The sequence below is a fragment of the Erythrolamprus reginae genome, chromosome 1 (assembly GCF_031021105.1).
Source record: "Erythrolamprus reginae isolate rEryReg1 chromosome 1, rEryReg1.hap1, whole genome shotgun sequence".
NCBI lineage: Eukaryota > Metazoa > Chordata > Lepidosauria > Squamata > Dipsadidae > Erythrolamprus > Erythrolamprus reginae.
In genome coordinates this window covers 196,590,493-196,611,461 of record NC_091950.1, presented here as the reverse complement: position 1 = coordinate 196,611,461, position 20,969 = coordinate 196,590,493, and the positions used below count along the sequence as shown (strand labels likewise).

Sequence of the window (20,969 nt, the reverse complement as noted above, 5' to 3'; positions counted from 1 at the left end):
ATATCTTGATTGTAAATAATAATAATAATAATAATAATAATAATAATAATAATAATTATTATTATTATTATTATTATTATTATTATTATTATTATTATTATAATATTAATAATAATATTAATAATAATATTAATAATATTAATAATAATAATAATTATTATTATTATTATTTATTAGATTTGTATGCCGCCCCTCTCCGGCTCACAACAATAATAAAAACAATGTTATAGCGATACAAATCTAATATTAAAAAAGAAAGCATATAAAACCCTATCATATTTAAAAACCAAACAACACATACATACCAAACAAAATATAAAAGCCCGGGGGAAGGTGTTTCAACTCCCCCATGCCTGGCGATAAAGGTGGGTCTTGAGTAGTTTGCGAAAGACAAGGAGGGTGGGGGCAGTTCTAATCTCCGGGGGGAGTTGATTCCAGAGGGCCGGGGCCGCCACAAGAAGGCTCTTCCCCTGGGGCCCACCAAACAACATTGTTTAGTCGACGGGACCCGGAGAAGGCCAACTCTGTGGGACCTTATCGGTTGCTGGGATTCATGCGGTAGCAGGCGGTTCCAGAGGTACTCTGGTCCAATGCCATGTAGGGCTTTAAAGGTCATAACCAACACTTTGAATTGTGACTAGAAACTGATCGGCAGCCAATGCAGGCCATGGGCGAATCTGGGAAGCCCCACAATGGCTCTCGCGGCTGCGTTCTGCATGATCTGAAGTTTCCGAACACTTTTCAAAGGTAGCCCCATGTAGAGAGCGTTGCAGTAATTGAACTTCGAGGTGATGAAGGCATAAGAGTAACTGGTAGAAAACTGGCCTAGATAGAACAAGATCTCACTTTTCCAGTATTTTGCTCTCTGTCCTTTAATGTTTTTACGTAATTACTGGTATTTTAAGTAGAGGTGTTATCAGGAGTGAGAAATTTTGTGTCAGTATAGATCTGTGACAGAAATAAAAGCTCTCTGACTTTTGTCAGGCTAGAAGAAGGTAATTTATTTTTAAAAATTGCTGCACATAGTACATGTCTTAATTTTAAAAGTTTGTTTTGAATTTAGTGAAGGTAGAATATAGTAGCCTTGTAGTCCAAAGACTATAAAGTAGGATCTTTTTTCCTAACTAAAATTGTTTGGAATAGAGTACAGCAGAGTGTTTTCCAAACAAATGGCATGAGGTACAAAGCTATTACAGAATCTGGTAATCCTGGTTAGAGGTACTTTGAAACCTCCTCCCAGAGGTGAACAACAGAAATAGACCATGAAGTGAGTGTGTGGAGTCTCTAACAATGCTTTGAGCTCTAAGCACAGAGCGTTTATAAACAGTATCCTGAATAACAGGAAACGAGCTTCCTATAATCTTCTCAGCTGTCCTTATCACTCTCTGTACGGACCTTTTATTTGAGTTTGAATATTTGTTTCATATATTTTTGCAAAACCTAAATGACTAAATCTGAGTTTAACTTTAAAAATAGAATTTTGAAGGTGTTTGATGTGATCCATTTCCTAAATTTTAATAGGGAACGTATGCTGTTGTTTCCTCAAATACCTCATACTTGGTCAAATGTGTTTCCATAGGAGTTTGAGATCTATATGAAATAAATTTATACTATACTATTTATATTATAGACAAAATAAAAAAGATTAGATGAAGGATGGCTGTAATTATTATATTACAGTAGTGTTTATTTCTCTACTTAGTTCTTTCGCTTTTATTCACATAAAATATGAATATGAATAATAGCTAAGGAATTCAATAGACTTATTTGAATAAGGTGAAAAAATAGAAAGACAAGTGAAAAGGAATGTAATTGCTATAAAACAAAAGAAATTTATATATTGACTATATAATCTTACAGTCTTAAATCAGTCATTTCCAATATATTTCTGTTTTCAATTAATTTGTGGAGAGTAAAATATTGTTTTGAGACTTAGTTCCATTATGGCTTGGGCAAAGCATCACAGTATTGGTGCAGTTTTCATGAGACTCTTAGATATGCATGAGTAGGAAGTCATTACATCACATTTATCTATTTGGATGAGGGACACATTAACAGACTTATGAATATTCATGATGTCTGGTTAATTAAGTTAATTGTTCTGCAGGAGTGCTTATACTTCAAAGGACATTTCCCTTCACAATTTCTGTCTGGTACCTTATCAGTCATGCTTTGTGTAAACTATAGATACTTTTGTCTTTATTTTTGCTGTTTGGTATTCTTCGGAATGAAAATTGGTTAGCAAGTTAATATTAGTGTTAAGCAGAAAATATTGTAGATTGTATCATTTCTTGGAATATGTGTTTGGAACGTAGTGTGAAAAAAAATGCCACGGTTTAAATATTTCTGTGATAGCTATTAATAAATACTGTAGTTCTTAATACTACTACCCAGAGCTGCCACTAGGGGAATAGGATATTTGAATTCTCCAAAGGAGTAATAACATAGCAATAGCATTTAGACTCACATACCACTTTATAGTGCTTTACAGTCTTGTCTAAGAGGTTTACAGAGTCATCCTATTGCCTCCAACAATCTGGGTCCTTCTTTTACCAACTTTGGAAGGATGGAAGGCTGTCAACCTTGAGCCTGGTGAGATTCGAACAGGCAAACGGCAGTCAGCACAAGTAGCCTGCAGTACTGTATTCTAACAACTGCACTATTGTGTCTCTTTACTTTCAGTTTCCTGCCAAGCCTTTACTCTCAGTTGCCTATCAAGCCTTTACTTTCATTTTCCTATCAAAACTGTAAATATTTGAACAATATTTATTAAATACTAATATCTTTTCACTACCAATTAAAAGTTTATCAAGAGAATAGTCATTGTAATGATAAATAAAACTGATGTACTAATAAGACTCTTGTTCCTGTAACCTTTAACTGTGTGAAATGGTATATCATAAGGGAAAGACAAGCTTCTCATAAGCAAAACTAATGGGGAAGCCAACAGGAATCGGAGGGAAAGAGGGAGGGAGGGAGAGACGGAGGGAGGGAAGGAAGGAAGAAAGAAAGAGGAAGGATTAATCCATTTATATATATATATATATATATAAATTCCCTTTATTTTTTTGAGCAGTATACACACACACACTCAGCGCTCAGAAAAATAAAGGGAACATTCAAAGAACGCATCCTAGATCTGAATGAATGAAATATTCTCATTGAATACTTTGTTCTGTACAAAGTTTAATGTACACAACAGCAGTGTGCAAGCTTGGTTAACGTGTGAATTGTGCAATGCACAATTTCTCCTTCCACCTGCCCACCACAATAAGCATTTTACTGTTATTCTAATGATAATGCATTTCACTAAAGCTGAGTCACAATTCATATTTGTGTGTGTGTGTGTGCATGTGTGTGCATACTGCTCAAAAAAAGGGAACACTCAAAGAACACATCCTAGATCTGAATGAATGAAATATTCTTATTGAACACTTTCTTCTGTAGAAAGCTGAATGTGCACAACAGCATGTGAAATTGATTGTCAATAAGTGTTGCTTCCTAAGTGGACAGTTTGATTTCACAGAAGTTTGATTTACTTGGAGTTATATTGTGTTGTGTGTTCCCTTTATTTTTTTTGGAGCAGTGTATATAAATTTCCAGTGCTCCCTGCCAACTTTCCACAAGGAAACTCAATGGAAAAGCCAGCAGTTCCTTGGTTCCAATTGCTTTTTTGCCCACTTTTGTTTCTCTGTTAGATAGGTTAGGCAATATTTCCAAAACGCTAAGTCAATAGGGCAAGGAATACTAATGTATAGTTCTCAAACTTTGCTGGGAGAAGAAAAATATATGAAATAATTAGTTAGGGTTTGAATCAGAAGTACAAATACTTTGCTCATACATCACAATTAGGTGTTTGTTTGTTTGTTTCGTCAAACATGTACAAGATAGTAGGTATTTGTATAAACATAAACAAAGTATGTTTTGCCTGAAGGGCTGGATGAGCATCAAGGAAAGACAAAAATCACACATACAGACTGGAGGTTTCTGAAAAACAAAATGTATTGCTTTACAAACTGACTGAGAGCCGCAATGACAGCGGAAGAATGTCTGTTTAGGATCAAAAGATCCGGGTGATCTGCCAAGCCGATAACGAATGTCTCAAACCCCCCCCATCAAGGTTTGTAAAGAATGCCTCCAAACTGGGCTGCAGCAAAGGTACTCACTCTTTGTTTCAAGAGCTACAGTCCTTCAAAACACAATTGTCCAAAAGCTGGGTTTTTCCGAGGATGCAAGATGTTAATTTAGAGGTGAAACTCCAGATCTGTTTCTTTTTCTCTGTTAAACCATGAACGATAACTCCTGCAAAGCACTCTCCCACAAAACCTCCCCTTTTAAGCCCGCTTCAGAATCCCCTAATTACTTCCAGCTGTGATTAGGATCTTCTTCTGCATCTGTGCAGCTGCTCCTGTCATCCCATAATCCTGCGCAGCCGCACATTGAGGATGGGGTCATTAATCACCCCCTCCTCATCTGACCCAGACAAAGCCCTAACTGGGGGTTCCATGGCAGGGGCCTCCACCTCTACCTCTGCAGCACCTTCAGCTTCCATCTTTCCTTCCCCCTCACTGTCTGAACCCTCCGAGGGCCACACAGGTCTCCGATGCACCAATGGACACAGCTCATCTGGCATAAAATCTGTTACCAGAGGAGCTGGCTGTGAGCCAACCACAACAAAGTAGGTATAGGTAAATCTGGACAATGGGACAGTAGGACAGGGATGGTAGGCACAATAGTGTGCTTATGCACACGCCCTACAGACCTCTTAGGAATGGGGTGAGGTTGACTATAGATAGTCTAAGGTTAAAGTTTTTGGTGTTTGGAGAAGAAACCACAGAGTCAGGTAGTGCATTCCAGGCACTGATCACTCTGTTGCTGAAGTCGTATTTTCTGCAATTGAGTTTGGTGCAGTTAACATTAAGTTTGAATCAATTGTTTGCTCGTGTATTGTTGCAGTTGAAACTGAAGAAATCATTCACAGGTAGAACATTATGTAGATGATTTTATGATCGAAGGTGACAAAGTTCTAGGCTATCTAAGTCCAAAATTTCAAGTCTAGTGAAATAAGGTATTCTGTTGTGAGCAAAGGAATTTCAGAATTTCTCGATTGATATCTGATATGCAGTGCGGGTTCCACGCAGGTGAGCTGTATTCAAGAACTGGTCTAGCAATGTTTTGTATGCTCTGGTTAGTAGTGTAATATCATTTATTTAATTGGTGAACAAATTGGTTATTTGTTTAATTGGGGTGGTGTAGGATTTCCTGCTTGAGCAGGGGGTTGGACTTGATGACCTGCAAGGTCCCTTTCACCTCTAATAATAAATAAATAAATAAATAGCTGATTCACATAGTGCAGTGTTTCTCAATTATTTTCTATTATGCCCCCCCAGGAAGAACATTTTGCGCCACCCCCCAACTCTCTGCCGGGACAATTGTTTGCAATATTCAGCACATTTTTGCTGAAAAAACTCAAGCGGCTTATCAGCATGATTGGGGTGTAATGTATTTAAGTGACGGCTTAATTTATTTGTCTGCTCCCAGCATTTTTAGACGCGGAAAACATAGCGGTCTTTCCTCATCTCCCACCGTAGTCAGAGTGAAGCCAAGCGCTACATACGCTTTGTTATATTTCCTCATCTTAGCTTTCGGGAGACTTACGTTTCTCTCATTATCTCCGTCTCTCTCCTCCTTTCTTTTCATCCCTGTTAAATATTTTTCCATGGTGTCTCTTAATGGTTTGTTATCTGTACTTCATATCTCCTACTTTATGCTGTGTGTGTTATTGTTCGGTGCAAAAAACGCCCTACTCGCTGTGGCAGAAAAAACATGTTCCACAGGGTCACAGCTCCCCCCTGGCTTTGCTCTGTGCCCCCACAGGGGGGCCTGCCCCACTATTTGAGAAACACTGACAATAGTGCAATATATCAAACCAATAAATAGGCCAAAATTGCTTTAATTGGAAATTCAACTTGTCTTGTCAACTTAGTTTGCTGAATCCAAAACTCAAATAGGAACTCCTTCAGTACAATTATCCTGACCTTATTAAGCTCTCTTATTAGTATACTAAGCAAAATCATTATTTAGTGTTATTAAAAGAGTAGAATATTGGAACAAAAAATAAATCCTATGAAATAGTTATTTAAAAATCAGGAAAGCCAAATCTATTTCATTTCATTGGTTCAGTTTGTGCAGAAATGGAGTAACAGTTCTTAATAGTGCCATCTGCAAAATCAAGATATAAATGAAAAATGAGTTCAATATTACCTTTTAAATAGTTGGATCCTCACTTGAATTAAATGCTCAAGATTGAGAAAACATATGGTCAATAAACTTAATCTAATTGTTGAGTTTACAATTGTGCCAATGTTGAACATGCATGTTTACATACAGAAGCAAAACATAATTTATTAAATCTTTCTTTACTCTAATTTGGAGATCATTCTGCATTTGTAAATTTTGTTTAACAATTCTTCATGCTGATTGAGATAATTTATCCATGAATATTTTTAGTTATCCTCTCTTTAATATTGACAGGTTCCACCAATATTTTGGCACATACTCTGAATGGAATCCAACATACACAAACAGCAACATTGCATATAATACTGGGCAAGTATTGTAAATCTGAAATTTTAGAAAGGATTAGAATAATAAATATCCAGTGGCCTTGCTTTTTATACATGGAGTAAACAGGATTCTATCCAACATTTGTCAAAATTATGATTCAGATCTTCTGTGGGATGGAACATGCTTTCTGGAATTTATTTTTATTTATCTGGTGTACTTTTAATTTATTGCAATGTGACAATTGGGTGCTGTTTTTGTTGACGGAGTATGTGTTCCATTTAAGTGCTATCCCTTGGAGGCACACTCCAAGGCACACTCCTCTTGACTTATACAAATACAGGAATGCACTCTTGTGTCTTGTACAAAATTGTGTTCTAGGATTTTGATCCTCTTGCCCCTTTGCAATTAACATACACTAGAGTTAGGAAAAGAGTCAACTTATAAAATGTACATATACTTATGTATACGTGTGTTTGTATTCATGCTACAATATCAGGGCATCTAAAGTCAGTGGATATGTGCACCTTCAGTAGCCCTATCAAGCTACTTCGCTTTGGATTCTCTTCTATGTTTGGCTTTGGATCAAGGACTCTAGCCTTGGCTGAAAAACATCGCTGGATTCCACCAAATCAGCGTAAAGATTTTGCTGTAATGAAGACCCTCGCAAGCCTCAGGTAAGATGAATTTGAAATCATTGTGGTATTAACGTAGGGATATTTTTCAGTGAGTAATTATGCTATACAGATTAGATTATTTGCATTCTAGTTTTAGCCATTCCCCAAAATCTAAAGCGACAATTTTTACATTGTGGTGAAAACAGCAGACTTCTTATGAGAAAACCAGAGCACGAGTGCCTAGAGACTCAGTGACTGCTAAGCATAAGGCTGCTCTGAAGAAAACAGGGAGGGGGAGGGTTGGAGAAGAAGAAGGTTGAGGGAGATGGCAGATGCCAGAGGATGACAAAGAGAAGCCTACAGAGAAAGCACCTGCTGGATTATCGTGGCTCCATAAACAAACCCCCTCATCCTTCTGGGCTTCCTGGCTGGGACTCAGCCCACCGCCCAGGCAGAGGGAAGAGGGCTGGTTCCGCATGCTGGAAAGCCTTACTTAGAGGGAGTGACCAGAGGCTGTTCCAATAATGGCACTGCTGGTGTGAGAGCAGGTGAACAATCCTCAAACTGCTGCTGTCAGATCCACTTAGTTTCTTGGCCAGATATTTTATTTTGACCGTTACTGTGAGTTATTGGTGTGGACTGATGAGGTTGGATCTCTTTTTTGTTTTCAACCCCTTGAATGCACAAGGGATTGAGAAGAATAAATGTCAGTATACGTTCTCTATATCTTGGAGAGCTTGTTACTTGCCAGTCAGTCCTTTCCCTCTCTGTCTACAAGGGTTAACCTCTGCCACATAGGTTAATGGATAATGTTAAAGAGTAATTCTATACCCATCTGCCCATTCACGCTCATCACACTCTTCCCTTTTTAGTAAGTGCAGTTATGTAGAGTGGGAAGTAGCGAACTAAAGAAATTAAAGGCAGGAGTTAAGGGAAAAAGAAAAGGAATTCTAACTAAATGTAGTTCACGGTACTATTTACTATATCATTCCATATTTTTCTCGGTAGCCCATCTTTCCTTCTCCCACATTCAGAAAACTGTCACATTTCTTCAATCCTCTCCTTCCCTCCCCTTATAGTATCTTGTCAATTTCTATGTAATGACTTTTCAGTTGATTTTTAAAATGTTTTGTCTGCCACAACTGTTTTTTTTTTACTTTTTGTAGAACAAAGTAGGCAGAAGCACATTTTTATATAAAGTCACTTTAGCCACTTTTAACAAGTATTTATTTTATACATGAGAGCTTTGGTCTTTATTTATTCATTTTTAGATCAATCATTCCTGATTGCATCATATAATCTGTCTAATATTTTCTGCAAATCATTTGTGTTTCAAGCCCACAATTCAGCATTATCTTTCTATCCTCTTATAGTCAATCAGCAACGTCTCTAACATTAACACACAGGTGTTGTACATGTATCCATAAATACATTAAATAAAAGATTGTTCTATATCCTTGTCTTGCTCTTTGTTCATTGCCAAATCACTAAGCATTCCGTTTGTTCTCACATATTTATTTATTTCCATTGTATACTATTCTTGCAAATTATGGTATACTTCAAGACTATTCAGTTTACCATGCATTTTCTATAAAATATCAAACAGACAAACTTTCTTTTTTAACATTCATACATGATTTGCTAAAGAATAAAATTTGCTAAAGAATAAAATTCTGACATGATGTATAACATAAAGGCACACTACATTTCTTAAATTTTGCTCACTATCACACCTTATACTTTTTCAATCAGAATTCTTCTAAATACTTTCTCAGGGACATTTAGCAAAACAATCTTCATATTTTTCCCTTTCTTTCCTGTTGTATGAAAAAGATTAATGTGTTATAATTTTTCAGTGTGTTGACAGTATTATTCTCTTTGTATAATTTTTTTTACCATTAATGTAGCATTTATTTGAACCTCACTCTTCAGTATGTTGCTCTGCCTCTTATACAAATCTCTAAAATATTCCTTAGCCATTGCATTATTTTAATTTCATTCTATTTAATCATTTTTAATATTTGTTTTACATTTACTCTGTCGGGGTCTTCTTGTTTAGCATCTTGAGTGCATTGAGATTCCATTAAAAAGAATTAAAATTGTTCTACATTTTTAAAAAATTCTTAATTTTTTTTACTGTTGTTTGTTCTCTTTGACTCCATTCTTTTCCATTGTCTTTTAGAAGTTATTCTTTTACTTGCTTAATTTTTCATCCATAGCTTCTTTCACGTCTTTATTCTACCAAGCGGGTTTTTTTTCATATTTCTGTTCAGTAGGACATGGTTCAGTCTACTCCGTGAAACTTCAAGATCTTCTTTTCTTACATTCATTTCTCATTAATTCTGTTGAGGATTTAGTCCATCGGTCTCTCAATACTTTATTCAAACAGGATTCATACTTTCTGTTCCTGCAGTTATTCTAGTATAAACTCTGTAATATACTGTTCAATATTCAGCCTTGATATTCATTTTGTATATTTATTTGTATGGAACTAAATCTTGTTCTATTCATAGACCAGAAAATTGTGAAATATCATTCCTCCCATTGAAGCATGATGCACAAGAAAATGATAGGTAAGTAAACTTGTCAGAGATTAATGAATGCTAAACTTCATTTTGTCCATAATATTAAATTCTGATTAATTTAACTATGAGGGTTCATTACATTTAACTAATGTTCGTTAGACTGTAGTTTACCATTAGTATATTTTGTCTTAAAACATGAATAAAAAATAATCATGGATACTTCAACAATGAAGTAGACTCTCAAATTATGTGATTAATACAGGATTTAAAGCTTTTCTTTCATGAATACATTTTTTGCTTTAATTCATTGTTAGATTTTTTTTTATTTTCACAGCACGAACGACCAGCAAGCTGTGTTTAATTTAATTCATTTATTTTGTCATTCTTTAGTGACTTTTAATTTGTTATTATTTTTAGAAGGAAGGAAGGGAGACTTAATCTAGGTAAGTCTGCAAGTTTAATCATTCATCAAACATAATTGGGGTTGCTTGAAGTTAATACAGTATGTTATATTTAAACCACACAGATGAATGGCAGAGAATCGAAGGTCATTTCCTGAACGTGAGCATTATGGCAATCCCTTGTCTCTGTTCAGTGGCACCAAGAGGCTTGGCTCCTAATACCAGGTCAGTAAGGATTTGTGGAATTAAACTAATGTCCTTAACACCTTCTTGTGGAAGCTCGGCTTTCTCAGATTGCACGCAATCTAGAACCTCAGTGTGGGGAGAGCATGATGAAAAAAACCTGAATGATGGTTGATTCTGCATCTTTGGGAATTGTAATCAGTTTTTGTTCAGGCAGATGTGGTCATCCATCTATAATAATCATTGGATAATTATAGTGATTACGTTATCTTAGAAGTCTGACTTAAGTGGTAGTCACTGGTAATAATCTCCTTTGGGCTTTGTTAATGGGGAAATCTAGACTTTGGTTTTGACTGATTAAATTCAGTTATTTTGAAAGCTAAATATAAGTGCTAAAGGGAAAACCCGCAAGCATAAGGAAAAGCAAAACAAACTGACAACGTAGGACCAGAATTTCATTTCAACCTTGTTAATTTTAGATCTTTGACCTTTGCCAAAGGTACTGGTTCAGCTGCTAGATTACTAGGACTCTTGTTAATTTTATCATTCACTAACACCCCAGCAGGCAGGAAGAATCTGCAACCCTCTGGGCTTCCCTAAGTATAGCTTTTAAAAAATCCAAATGTCATAGTCATAAGGAAAGAAGGCTCAAAATCATGAAAACTAATCGAAATCTTCAAAAAATGAAATAAATAGAAATCTTTTAATGTTTACACTTTGGTGTTGTGTAACTTTGAGTTGACTAAAAACTGCACCAGCCTTTGAATGTTATAGGTGGAGATAACGGCAAAGGAAATTGGGATTACATTAAAAAGTTTTAAAATAGGTGCGGGAATAATAATAATAATAATAATAATAATAATAATAATAATAATAATAATAATATTATTATTATTATTATTATTATTATTTAGTAATTTATTAGACTTGTATTTCGCCCCTCTCCGAAGACTCAGAGAGTCTTTAAATTATGTAATAAAATACTGTTATTATTTATTAAATTTTATATGCTGCCCGTCTCTTAGTTTCAGGAAAATATACCACTTATGCTTATAGTTATCCACCACTCCTCACATCTTTTTTGGTTCCCTCGTAAAAATATATAGGTAATATTGCTACTATAATTATAATAAATATTCCATACATTATTGTACATTATGTACACTTACTGGCATTGTCTTGGCTGCAAAAGTTTTTAAAATGGGTTCAATTAATACCCTGGTGATATCTAAGACCACTCCAAAATTGATAAAATGTGTAATATCAAGATTTTTCACAATTTATAATTTCTTCTGAATAAATCAGACTAGAAACTGGGTGACTATGAGTTTTAGTCCCATCTCAAGCACAAAGCCTTGAGAAAGAGGCAATGGTAAAGCAATTCTGAAAAATCTTGCCTAGAAATTTCCAGGCAATATCTGAGAATTACAATTGAATGGATTGAAAAAATCTTATGACCAGACACACATACCGTGTTTCCCCGATAGTAAGACACCCCCGATTGTAAGACGTATCGGGGGTTTCAGGGGGGTCGGCTAATATAAGCCATACCCCGAAAGTAAGACATATGTCTTAGTTTCGGGGAAACACGGGGGTATTGCCGGGGGGGGAGCCCGATGATGTCGGGAAGACCCAGGGAAGGTTTCTTCGGCTGCCCAGCAGCTGATCTGCTCGGCAGCGCGGCAGCAGCCCTGGCGGCGGTTCCCTCGGCAGCGCGGTGGCAGGGAGAGGCTTGCGGCCGCCGAGCAGGTGGGAGAGCTCGGCGGCAAGGCACAAAGGATTTCCCTTGGTGCACGCGTGCAGCCGCAGCCGCGTGTCGGGGAAGCGTGTGTCTGGAGGGGAGGAGCCGCTCTGCGCAGTTGGGCAGCCCCACCTGCCTGCCGGAAAGGAGGCGGGCGAAGGAGGGCGCAGCTCCGGCCGCTCGCCTCGGAGCTGGTCGGCCTCGCTGGCTGCTTGCAGCCGAGCCTCGGCAGGACTCGGTTGCTGGGACGAGCGCCTTCGCTGGAAGCCGCCGCCCGCTTGGCTCGCTTCGGACCAGCGCCGGGCAGATCAGCTGCTGGGCGGCCGAAGAAACCTTCCCTGGGTCTTCCCCGCCGCCCACGCAAAGGGGAAACCCCAATCTTCGCCTCCTTGCTGCTGTGCCGCTGAAAGGACCCTTTCAATTTTTTCCCAATGTAAGACATACCCCGAAAGTAAGACGTAGTGGGGATTTTGGGGGTAAAAAGAAAGTAAGACACTGTCTTACTTTCGGGGAAACACGGTATACTTACATCTTAATTCCTACCAGCCATTGGCTATCGTTCCAATATGCCAATTGTCCAGAGAAAAGCTCTGGACAAATATTATCATATGCAGATTCCATGCAGTTCTTTTCTGGGAACATTAAGGTTGACAATGTGATGCATTGAATATTATTTTACTTTTAAAGGCAGAGATGAATTACTTGGGTTATTAAAGTAGATTCCTGATTATATTGTATCATTTCTGATTAATTCATTGTTAATTGCATTATTTAATCTGTGCTTAACTGAACTGTGTCATTTCTAGATTAGATGATGGAAGCATAGCTCTTATAACTGTAAGGAATACTTCCCGGCAAGAATTCATTAAACATTTGAAAAGATATGCTAGTGTGAAAAACCAGGTAAGGGGTTACTCTTGCATTTGCAACCTGACATTATTGATTTAAATTTTCTTAGCAGCTGCATTCACCAAAAGTCAGAAAAAGAAATAAGAAGATGAGGAGGAGGAAAAATAACATTTTAAAACATAATGTAATAAAACCAGACAAAGATTTAAGGTGGAAGAAATTTCATGATGTAAGATTTTAATGCTTTTGTAAGGAGACTTATACTTCCTGTCAGAATACATTAGCCTACCCTTTTCTGATTTTGAAAATCAGACTAAATCAGATTAGCCTATTTCTGTCCATCTGTTATAGTTTTATTATAAATGGTTCTTATATACAAGATGTACTACAGTATCAATCTGCTAAACTAATTTAAATCCCAAATGCTATATTTAAATATACTGTGCTATATTTAGGGAAAGAGAAGGCTTGTTACATTTTATAGTTAGTTTTTTTTATAGATTTTCACTTACACACATTCAGTTAGTCAAGTCCTACACAGTATATAGCTCTTCCTGACAATTAAAGTGACTAGATAACAATCGTATTTCCTTACATGGTTTTTTGTTTTGATATCTAAACCAAGTACAGTACTTCAGCTTATCATTTTCACAACAAATTGAAACAGAATCCTTGATTTGTTCTTGGCTTCAATTTATTGGATTGCTCTGTCTGTCTGTCTGTCTGTCTGTCTGTCTGTCTGTCTGTCTGTCTCTCTCTCTCTCTCTCTCTCTCTCTCTATCTATGTGTGTGTGTGTGAAAACAAGTTTGAGCTTCCATATTTTTGAAATTGCTGCTAGGGGAGGAGAGAAAATTCTGAGCTTATTTTCACTATGGTATATATCCTAGTATTTGGTTAATAAGTAGCAAGGATTATTTGTTTATAATTTATGAACTATAGACTAGCGTTTATGGATATTCAGCATAGTTCGCAATACACAATATTAATACTAAGGATTAACTAAGGAAGGTCAATCATCCAATGCAGAATTAAGCATATACATGTTTTCCTAAGACATGTTTGAGTGAGAGAACCATTTAAGTTTTATTTCTTGATTTTACCAATGCTGCAGAATCAAAAAAAAAATAAAATCACATGGTAAAATGTAGAATAATTTTTTAAAATTGAAACTTACATTCTCCAAACTTTTCCATTTTCTGTAGGAATGCTAAAATGTTCAGAGATATATTCTTTTGTCTTCTAGCATCAGTTTTTCATTATGTAACGGAAGCAGACATAGGACAGACCTTTGCAGATACCAATTTTTTCAACTGTTGCGTTTATGCTTTGTATTTTAGTTCGGCTTTCCTTTCATTGATACTTACATTGTTGAAGAAGTAAAAGTCTGTCCAAGAATTGGAATGAAGCGTATCCCTGCAGATAATCTAAATTGTATAGATTCTGAAGAAAATACTTATCCCTGGAATATAGATGGAGATTTAGTGAAATGGGCAACAGAAGTTCATATCCGGTAGGATTACATTTTGTCATGTTTGAACAAGTGTTGGTAATTCCTTTTAGTGTAGCATAAGTTTCCACATTCTATACGGAAAATGAGATAATTCACATTTGTTCTAATTTCTTGCAGAAAGATATTTGCCCTAAAATGATCTAGGAATAATGAGAAAGGTGGATTAAGTGATTTATTCCTTTAAAGTTTCACAGTAGTCCACTGCTGTATGATGGCCTACTTCTCTTCTTGGACCATAGCCAAATCTTATATTTGACACAGAGCATCTCATAATGGGAAAACATAATCATGCCTATCTCTACCTGACATTTATATGTCATATTTGTATATGAACAAATACATTCAAATGCAATCTGTAATCTATAGACTTGAATTTTACTGTTTATGATTTTTATTGCCGGATACCAGTATATCTAGCTGCAAATATACAGGATTAGGCAAGACACTCTGGGATGTCAATCTTTTATGACACACATATTGAAAATGTCACTTTAGAGCTTAATGTCAGGTAATAAATATCTCAGTGCTATTTTCCAATCAATAAGTTTTTTAAAAAAATCAAATGCTATGTGTTTGTGTATATCCTTGCTGGTTGGAATCTTTAGTATATCTGGAGGTAAGTATATTCTTCAGTTATACTTTATACAGGTAATCCAGTGTTAAAATCCAATTTTTTTAACTATTTTTTTTTTACTACTGTTTCTGGGCATGGCTTGGTGGGGGGCGCAGGTGAAAGATACTGCAAAATCCTCATTCCCACCCCACTCTGGGGCCAGCCAGAAGTGGTACTTACAGTTCTCTAAACCAGTGTTTCCCAACCTTGGCAACTTGAAGATATTTGGACTTCAACTCCCAGAATTCCCCAGCCAGCGAATGCTGGCTGGGGAATTCTGGGAGTTGAAGTCCAGATATCTTCAAGTTGCCAAGGTTGGGAAACACTGCTCTAAACTACTCAAAATTTCCGCTACCGGTTCTCCAGAACTTGTCAGAATCTGCTATATTTCACCCCTGAGGTAATCCTAGAATTATGACCACAATTGAGCCCAAAAATTTTGTTCTTCAGTCAGACACTTGTTCAGTTAATTCTGTCCCACTTTATGATCTTTCTTGCCTCAGATGTTAAGTGATAAGTTAGTAAGCGGATTGCTAAATGAATCTGTTTTCCTCATTGACTTTGCTTGTCAGAAGGTCACAAAAGGGGATCCAATGACCTTAGAACACAGCAATGGTCATAAGTATGAACCAGCTGCCCAGCAGCTGAATTTGGATCACATGACCATTGGAATGCTGCCAAAGTTGTAACTCTGAAAAAGTTTTAAGTCACCTTTTTCAGTGCTGTTGTAACTTCAAATGGTCACTGAATGAACTGTTGTAAATCGAGGACCACCTATAAATTGCTGCATTCTGCTTATAGCCTATCAAAAAGTTGAGAAATATGCCTGAGGCTAATTTTAGTTACAAGTTAAAATAACACAAAATAACAATCAAATTTTCTGCAACTCAGCAATACATTCATGCTTTGGTGCTATCCTTTTATTTATTTTTATTTTATTTATTTTATTATATTTCTATGCTGCCCAATTCCCTAGGGACTCAGGGCAGCTCACAACAAAAATAAAAATTGATCAATATAAAAACATTTCAATTTAAAATAATCACAGCTATCCATACATTCATGGGCCAACCTCACTAGTACCCCCCCACACACACCGAGGACAATGGTCTCAGACCTATCAGAAAAGCCAGGTCTTTACAGCTTTCTGGAAGGCCAATAAGGTGGGAGCAGTGTGGATCTCAGAAGATAGATGATTCTAGAGAGTTGGGGCAACAACAAAGAAAGCTCTCCCACCCAGACCTGCCAGCCGACACTGAAGACCAACCCTGTGGGATCTAACTGGTTGCTGGGAGGTATGTGGTAGAAGGCGGTCTTGAAGATACTCTCGCCCTGAGCCATGTAGGGCTTTAAAGTTAATAACCAACACCTTGAATTGTGACCAGAGACTGATAGGAAGCCAGTGCAGCTTGCAAAGAATTGGTATGGTGTGGGTATATCTGGGTGCACCCACCACAACTCATGCAGCTGTATTCTGGACCAACTGTAGTCTTCGAACACTCTTCAAGAGTAGCCCCATGTAGAGTGCATTGTAATAATCCAGCCATGAGGTGATAAGGGCGTGACTGTGAGAAGGGCCTCTTGACCCTCTAGGGTCGCAATTGGTGCGCTAGTCAAATCTGTGCAAAGGTCCCCCTAGCTACAGCTGTCAGGTGTTGATCTAATCTTAGCTGTGTCTAGGAGGACACACAATTTGTGAAACCATTCTGAGAGGGTTAATGTTTCTTCCTCCAGAACCAAGGAAGGACGGTCAACATAGTCCTTCGGAATAGTATCCAAAGCCACTCAGTGTTGTCAGAGTTAAGTTTGAGCCTGTCACTTCCACTGCTTCACTGAACTGACAAGGGGTGGAATATATAGCTGGGTGTCATCATCATATTTCTTAAACCTCACTCCATTTTGTCAGATGATCTCACCCAGTGATTTAATGTAGATATTAAATAGTAGGGGACAGAGGACCGAGCCCTGATGCACCTCGCAAACAAGGGGTAGACCTCTGCCCTCCCACCAACATTGATTGCAATTGATCAGGGAGATGGGAGGAGAACCATCATAATATGGTGCCTCCCAATTACAGCTCCCTTAGTTGGAGCAGAAGGATACCAAGGTCAGTGGTATCGAACACAGCTGAGAGGTCAAGTAGCACCAAGATAGAGGAATGACCCCTATCTCGGGCTCACCAGAGATCATCCAACAGAGAGATCAAAGCAGTTTACGTGCTGTACCAGACCTGAAAGTCTAGATAATCCGTTTCCTTCAAGAACCATAGGAGATGGAGTGCCACCCCTTTCTCTACAACCATTCCCACAAAACAGAAGGTTGGAGACATGACCAAAATTGCTTTAGTTCTGCAGGATCCAGAGAAGGCTTCTTGAGAAGAGGCCTCACAACTGCCACCTTTAACAGCTGTGGGACAAACCCCTCCCTCAAGGAGGCATTGACCAAAACCTGGAGCCAGCCTTGTGACACCTCCCTGCTGGAGAAAACCAGCCAGGAGGGCCACGGGTCCAACAAAGAACTGGAGGAAGTCATCACTCCCATAGTCTTGTCTACTGTCTCAGGGTCGCCGCCACACAAAATGTGAGACATACCGGGAGACAACAACTTGATATTCCCTCGTCTTTAAAATTGCTGGCTCCTGACTAGGTTTAGATAGTTAGCTTCCCCTGGAAATTACTCATCATAAATGGATAATTTACGATAATAAGATTGAAGTTTTAATTAATCCCTTGTTTGCAGGTACTCCATATGTAAGACAATCAGTCAATTAGTTAATTGGTTGGATAGGGGAAATAAGCAGGCTCCGATGAGGGAGAACAAGCAGGCTCTGATGGGAAACAAGCTCTGATGGGGGAAACAAGCTCTGATGGGAGAAACAAGTTCCATTTTCCTCAAATAAACAAATATAAATACAAATACAAATAAATTACATACAAATGCTCCTCCAAATTGGATTCCCATTTGTGTGAAGAGGGCTATAGGGGAAATTATTTTTCTTCTATTTTTTCTATACATCTACAGTATTTTTTTCAAAAACACATGAACATAAAGTACATGTTCAAATAAAGCAATAATACGATTGTAATTTCTTTTCTGTGTTTCTTTCATTTTCAGAGTACATCCCCAGTTGATTAATCTATACGGAGAAAATGTTGTTATGTTGGATAATCTGAAAGAATCCTGCAGTTGTATCTAGAAATAATCTCTGGAAAAAAAAGTTATCTCCTTTCCATCCCAATCATAGTGATATGACAAAATTTGCATAAAAGATATGGAAGTCTGGATGATTGAAGTTAAAAGTTTGCAGTTTGCTGTATCTCAAGATTCAATTCAGAACTAAGTTCAGAGTCATGAGAAAATAGTTCTTATTAGGACAAATGCTGCCACTTTCATCTTCAGGTTGGATTGAGGCATATTTTGTGATTCCTGTTTTGGGTTTTGGGTGCAAAAAACACACCTATAGCTTTGACAAATTTTCAGGAATATTTAATTTTGGGAGAATTATTAGGCAAGAATTTTAGAGAAATGACATAGACTTTGGGGAAGTCAGTTCTTTCACTTTTAAAATTATTTTAGGTTCATTCTCTTCAGACAAAACTAAATAGTATTTATCCCTAAAATCATTACATCATTTTTAAAAAGCTAGGTCAAAGTGATGAGGAAAAAATTTACTGACTGCCCCCAAGTGGATGGTGTCCTCTGCGCAGGAAATGATCTGCCTTAAAACATCCTTATCTATGCTATAACAGGGCTTTTCAAACTCTATTTTATGGAAATTTAGCAATCTGCAAGAATGCGATATACCATAGTTTCACAAGAGAATTGGATACGTGTTTTTCTCCCCCTCCTTAGGTAATTACTCATAAATCCATTACCCAATCACAACATGGATAGTTAAATAAATTAAAAAGGTTTAACCTACATTAGGTAAAAAAATCAGTTATAGCACTAGCAATAACACTTAAGACTTATATACCGCTTCAGTGCTTTTACAACCCTCTCTAAACAGTAAAACTACTTAGAGAGCTGTAGAAGCACTGTGAAAGGGTATATAAGTCTTAAGTGCTATTACAGTCAGCATATTGCTTCCAACAATTTGGGTCCTCATTTTACCAACTTCAGAAGGATAGACGGCTGAGCCAACCTGGAGCCTGGTGGGATTTGAACTGTCACATTGCAGGCAGCCAACAGAAGTAGCCTGCAATACTACCCTCTAACCACTGAAACACCAAGGCTGTTTATGATAAGCACTTTTGAAGTTATAAAGGGAAAAGTTTGGAAAGCATTGTACTGAACAAAAACAGTACAATTACCCATTGTACTGAAAGTTAAACACAGTCCTATCCCTGAGCTTTGCCTCCCAATCAGGAGTTCCTGATTTGATTCAGGTCTTCTAATACTTGATTATAATGAATGAGCCCATTACATTAAACTGTGCATTCACCTGAATTTTCACAAATTTCAGGATGTTTGAGGAGAGTTTTAATATATAAAATTATTACCCAGTTTTTAATTGAAATAGAAATATATCTGCATACTAACAGAGAACATTTTTCAGTTTTTTTTAAAGGAAAATAACAAACACTTAGCTATGAATTGAACTATGATTTTATAGGAATAAATAAAAGTTGGAGTTGGTTCATCAATTAGACATGTCAACATGGTTTTAATGGTAATCGTTTGGCAGATTTTGGATGGTTTTTTAAAAATAGAAAGTAGTGTATTTGTACATTGTGGCCTTATATTAAACCTCTGTTCCTTATATAATTCATTCGTAAATAAAATCCAGCAGAAGCACCAAATTATTTGCATTCTTTCATTTTGTAAAACGTTACACCTATTTGGAAGATGACCATATCTTGGAAACATAGTAAGACGTCTTCATTGCCAGTTCTTTCACTTTTATATATTTTGATTGTTATTACAACTATCTGTGGGCTACGAAGTCTATTCCCTGATTGCGATATAGCTAGAATTTTTTTCTTCTTCTGTTCCATTGCATGCAGTTTTTGGACTTTACTGAGGTTTTTGGCAAGGTTTTTCAGAAGAGTTGTCATTACCTCCTTCCTAGGGCTGAAAGTGACTGTCCCAAGGTCACCCAGCTGGCTTTGTGCCCAAGGCAGGGCTAGGACCTGCAGTCTTTCAGTTTTTACCACTACACCAAACTGGCTCTCTGACTAACACAATTATTAGCATCACTGGGGATGTGCAGAGTCTCTGAAAGAAGGGTTCTGTAATAAATGGGACAGCATTCAGTGCACTCCTTTTTAATGATTAACTCAGCTGCCTTTTTCATCCAGCTGCTCTCAGTTGTCTCTGTGCATAAACATCCATTTCATGCAAATGCAAAGTAAGATGGGATCAGCTTCTGAAAGACCTGCCTGCTTTAATAATTTCAAGACAGGATTTTCATGTCTGGTTCCATTCACTGGGAAGACATTCCCAGATTTATCCCATATTTATTGTTTTTTGTTGTTGTTGTTATGATGATGATGATGATGATTTCTATGCCATCCTTTTTGAAGTGACTCAGTTATTTATAAGATAAGGTAACCTAAATGACTTAGTTGAGGGAACTCTTCAAATTTGCAGATGAGTCTAAGCTGGCAGGAATACCCAACACCCTGTAAGACAAGTGCAGATTCCAAAAGGATTTTGACAGACTTGAACAATCGGCTCTACCAACAACATGAAATTTAATGTGGAGAAAAATAAGGTTTTGCATTTAGGCGGGAAAAACCAAAGGTACAAGTACAGATTAGTTGAAACCTTGGTTCAAAAAAAAATAACAGTGCACCATCACTTAAATAGGTGTCAGTTTTTTGGCAATGGCCAAAAAAGCTAATATAATCATTGGTTATATAAACAGAGGCATAGAATCAAAATCACATGAAGTGTTAGTACAGTGATCCCCCGAGTTTCGCGATCTCGATCTTTGCGAAAGGCTATATCGCAATTTTTCCAC

At 37.2% G+C, this 20,969-nt stretch overlaps 1 protein-coding gene across 2 annotated transcripts in view; it reads left to right on the top strand.

Annotated features, from left to right (window-relative positions):
• The window catches only part of CERKL (CERK like autophagy regulator), a 48,882-nt gene extending 29,076 nt beyond the window's left edge, over window positions 1-19,806 (top strand). For both annotated transcript variants that reach the window (XM_070731875.1, XM_070731876.1), the window contains exons 6-13: window positions 6,535-6,609; window positions 7,064-7,241; window positions 9,695-9,754; window positions 10,124-10,149; window positions 10,233-10,332; window positions 12,838-12,934; window positions 14,219-14,391; window positions 18,119-19,806. In XM_070731875.1, the coding sequence (XP_070587976.1) occupies window positions 6,535-6,609; window positions 7,064-7,241; window positions 9,695-9,754; window positions 10,124-10,149; window positions 10,233-10,332; window positions 12,838-12,934; window positions 14,219-14,391; window positions 18,119-18,200 (791 nt within the window). In that variant the 3' untranslated portion in view covers window positions 18,201-19,806. The remainder of the gene's footprint in view (window positions 1-6,534; window positions 6,610-7,063; window positions 7,242-9,694; window positions 9,755-10,123; window positions 10,150-10,232; window positions 10,333-12,837; window positions 12,935-14,218; window positions 14,392-18,118) is intronic.
• Window positions 19,807-20,969: the final 1,163 nt, after the last annotated feature.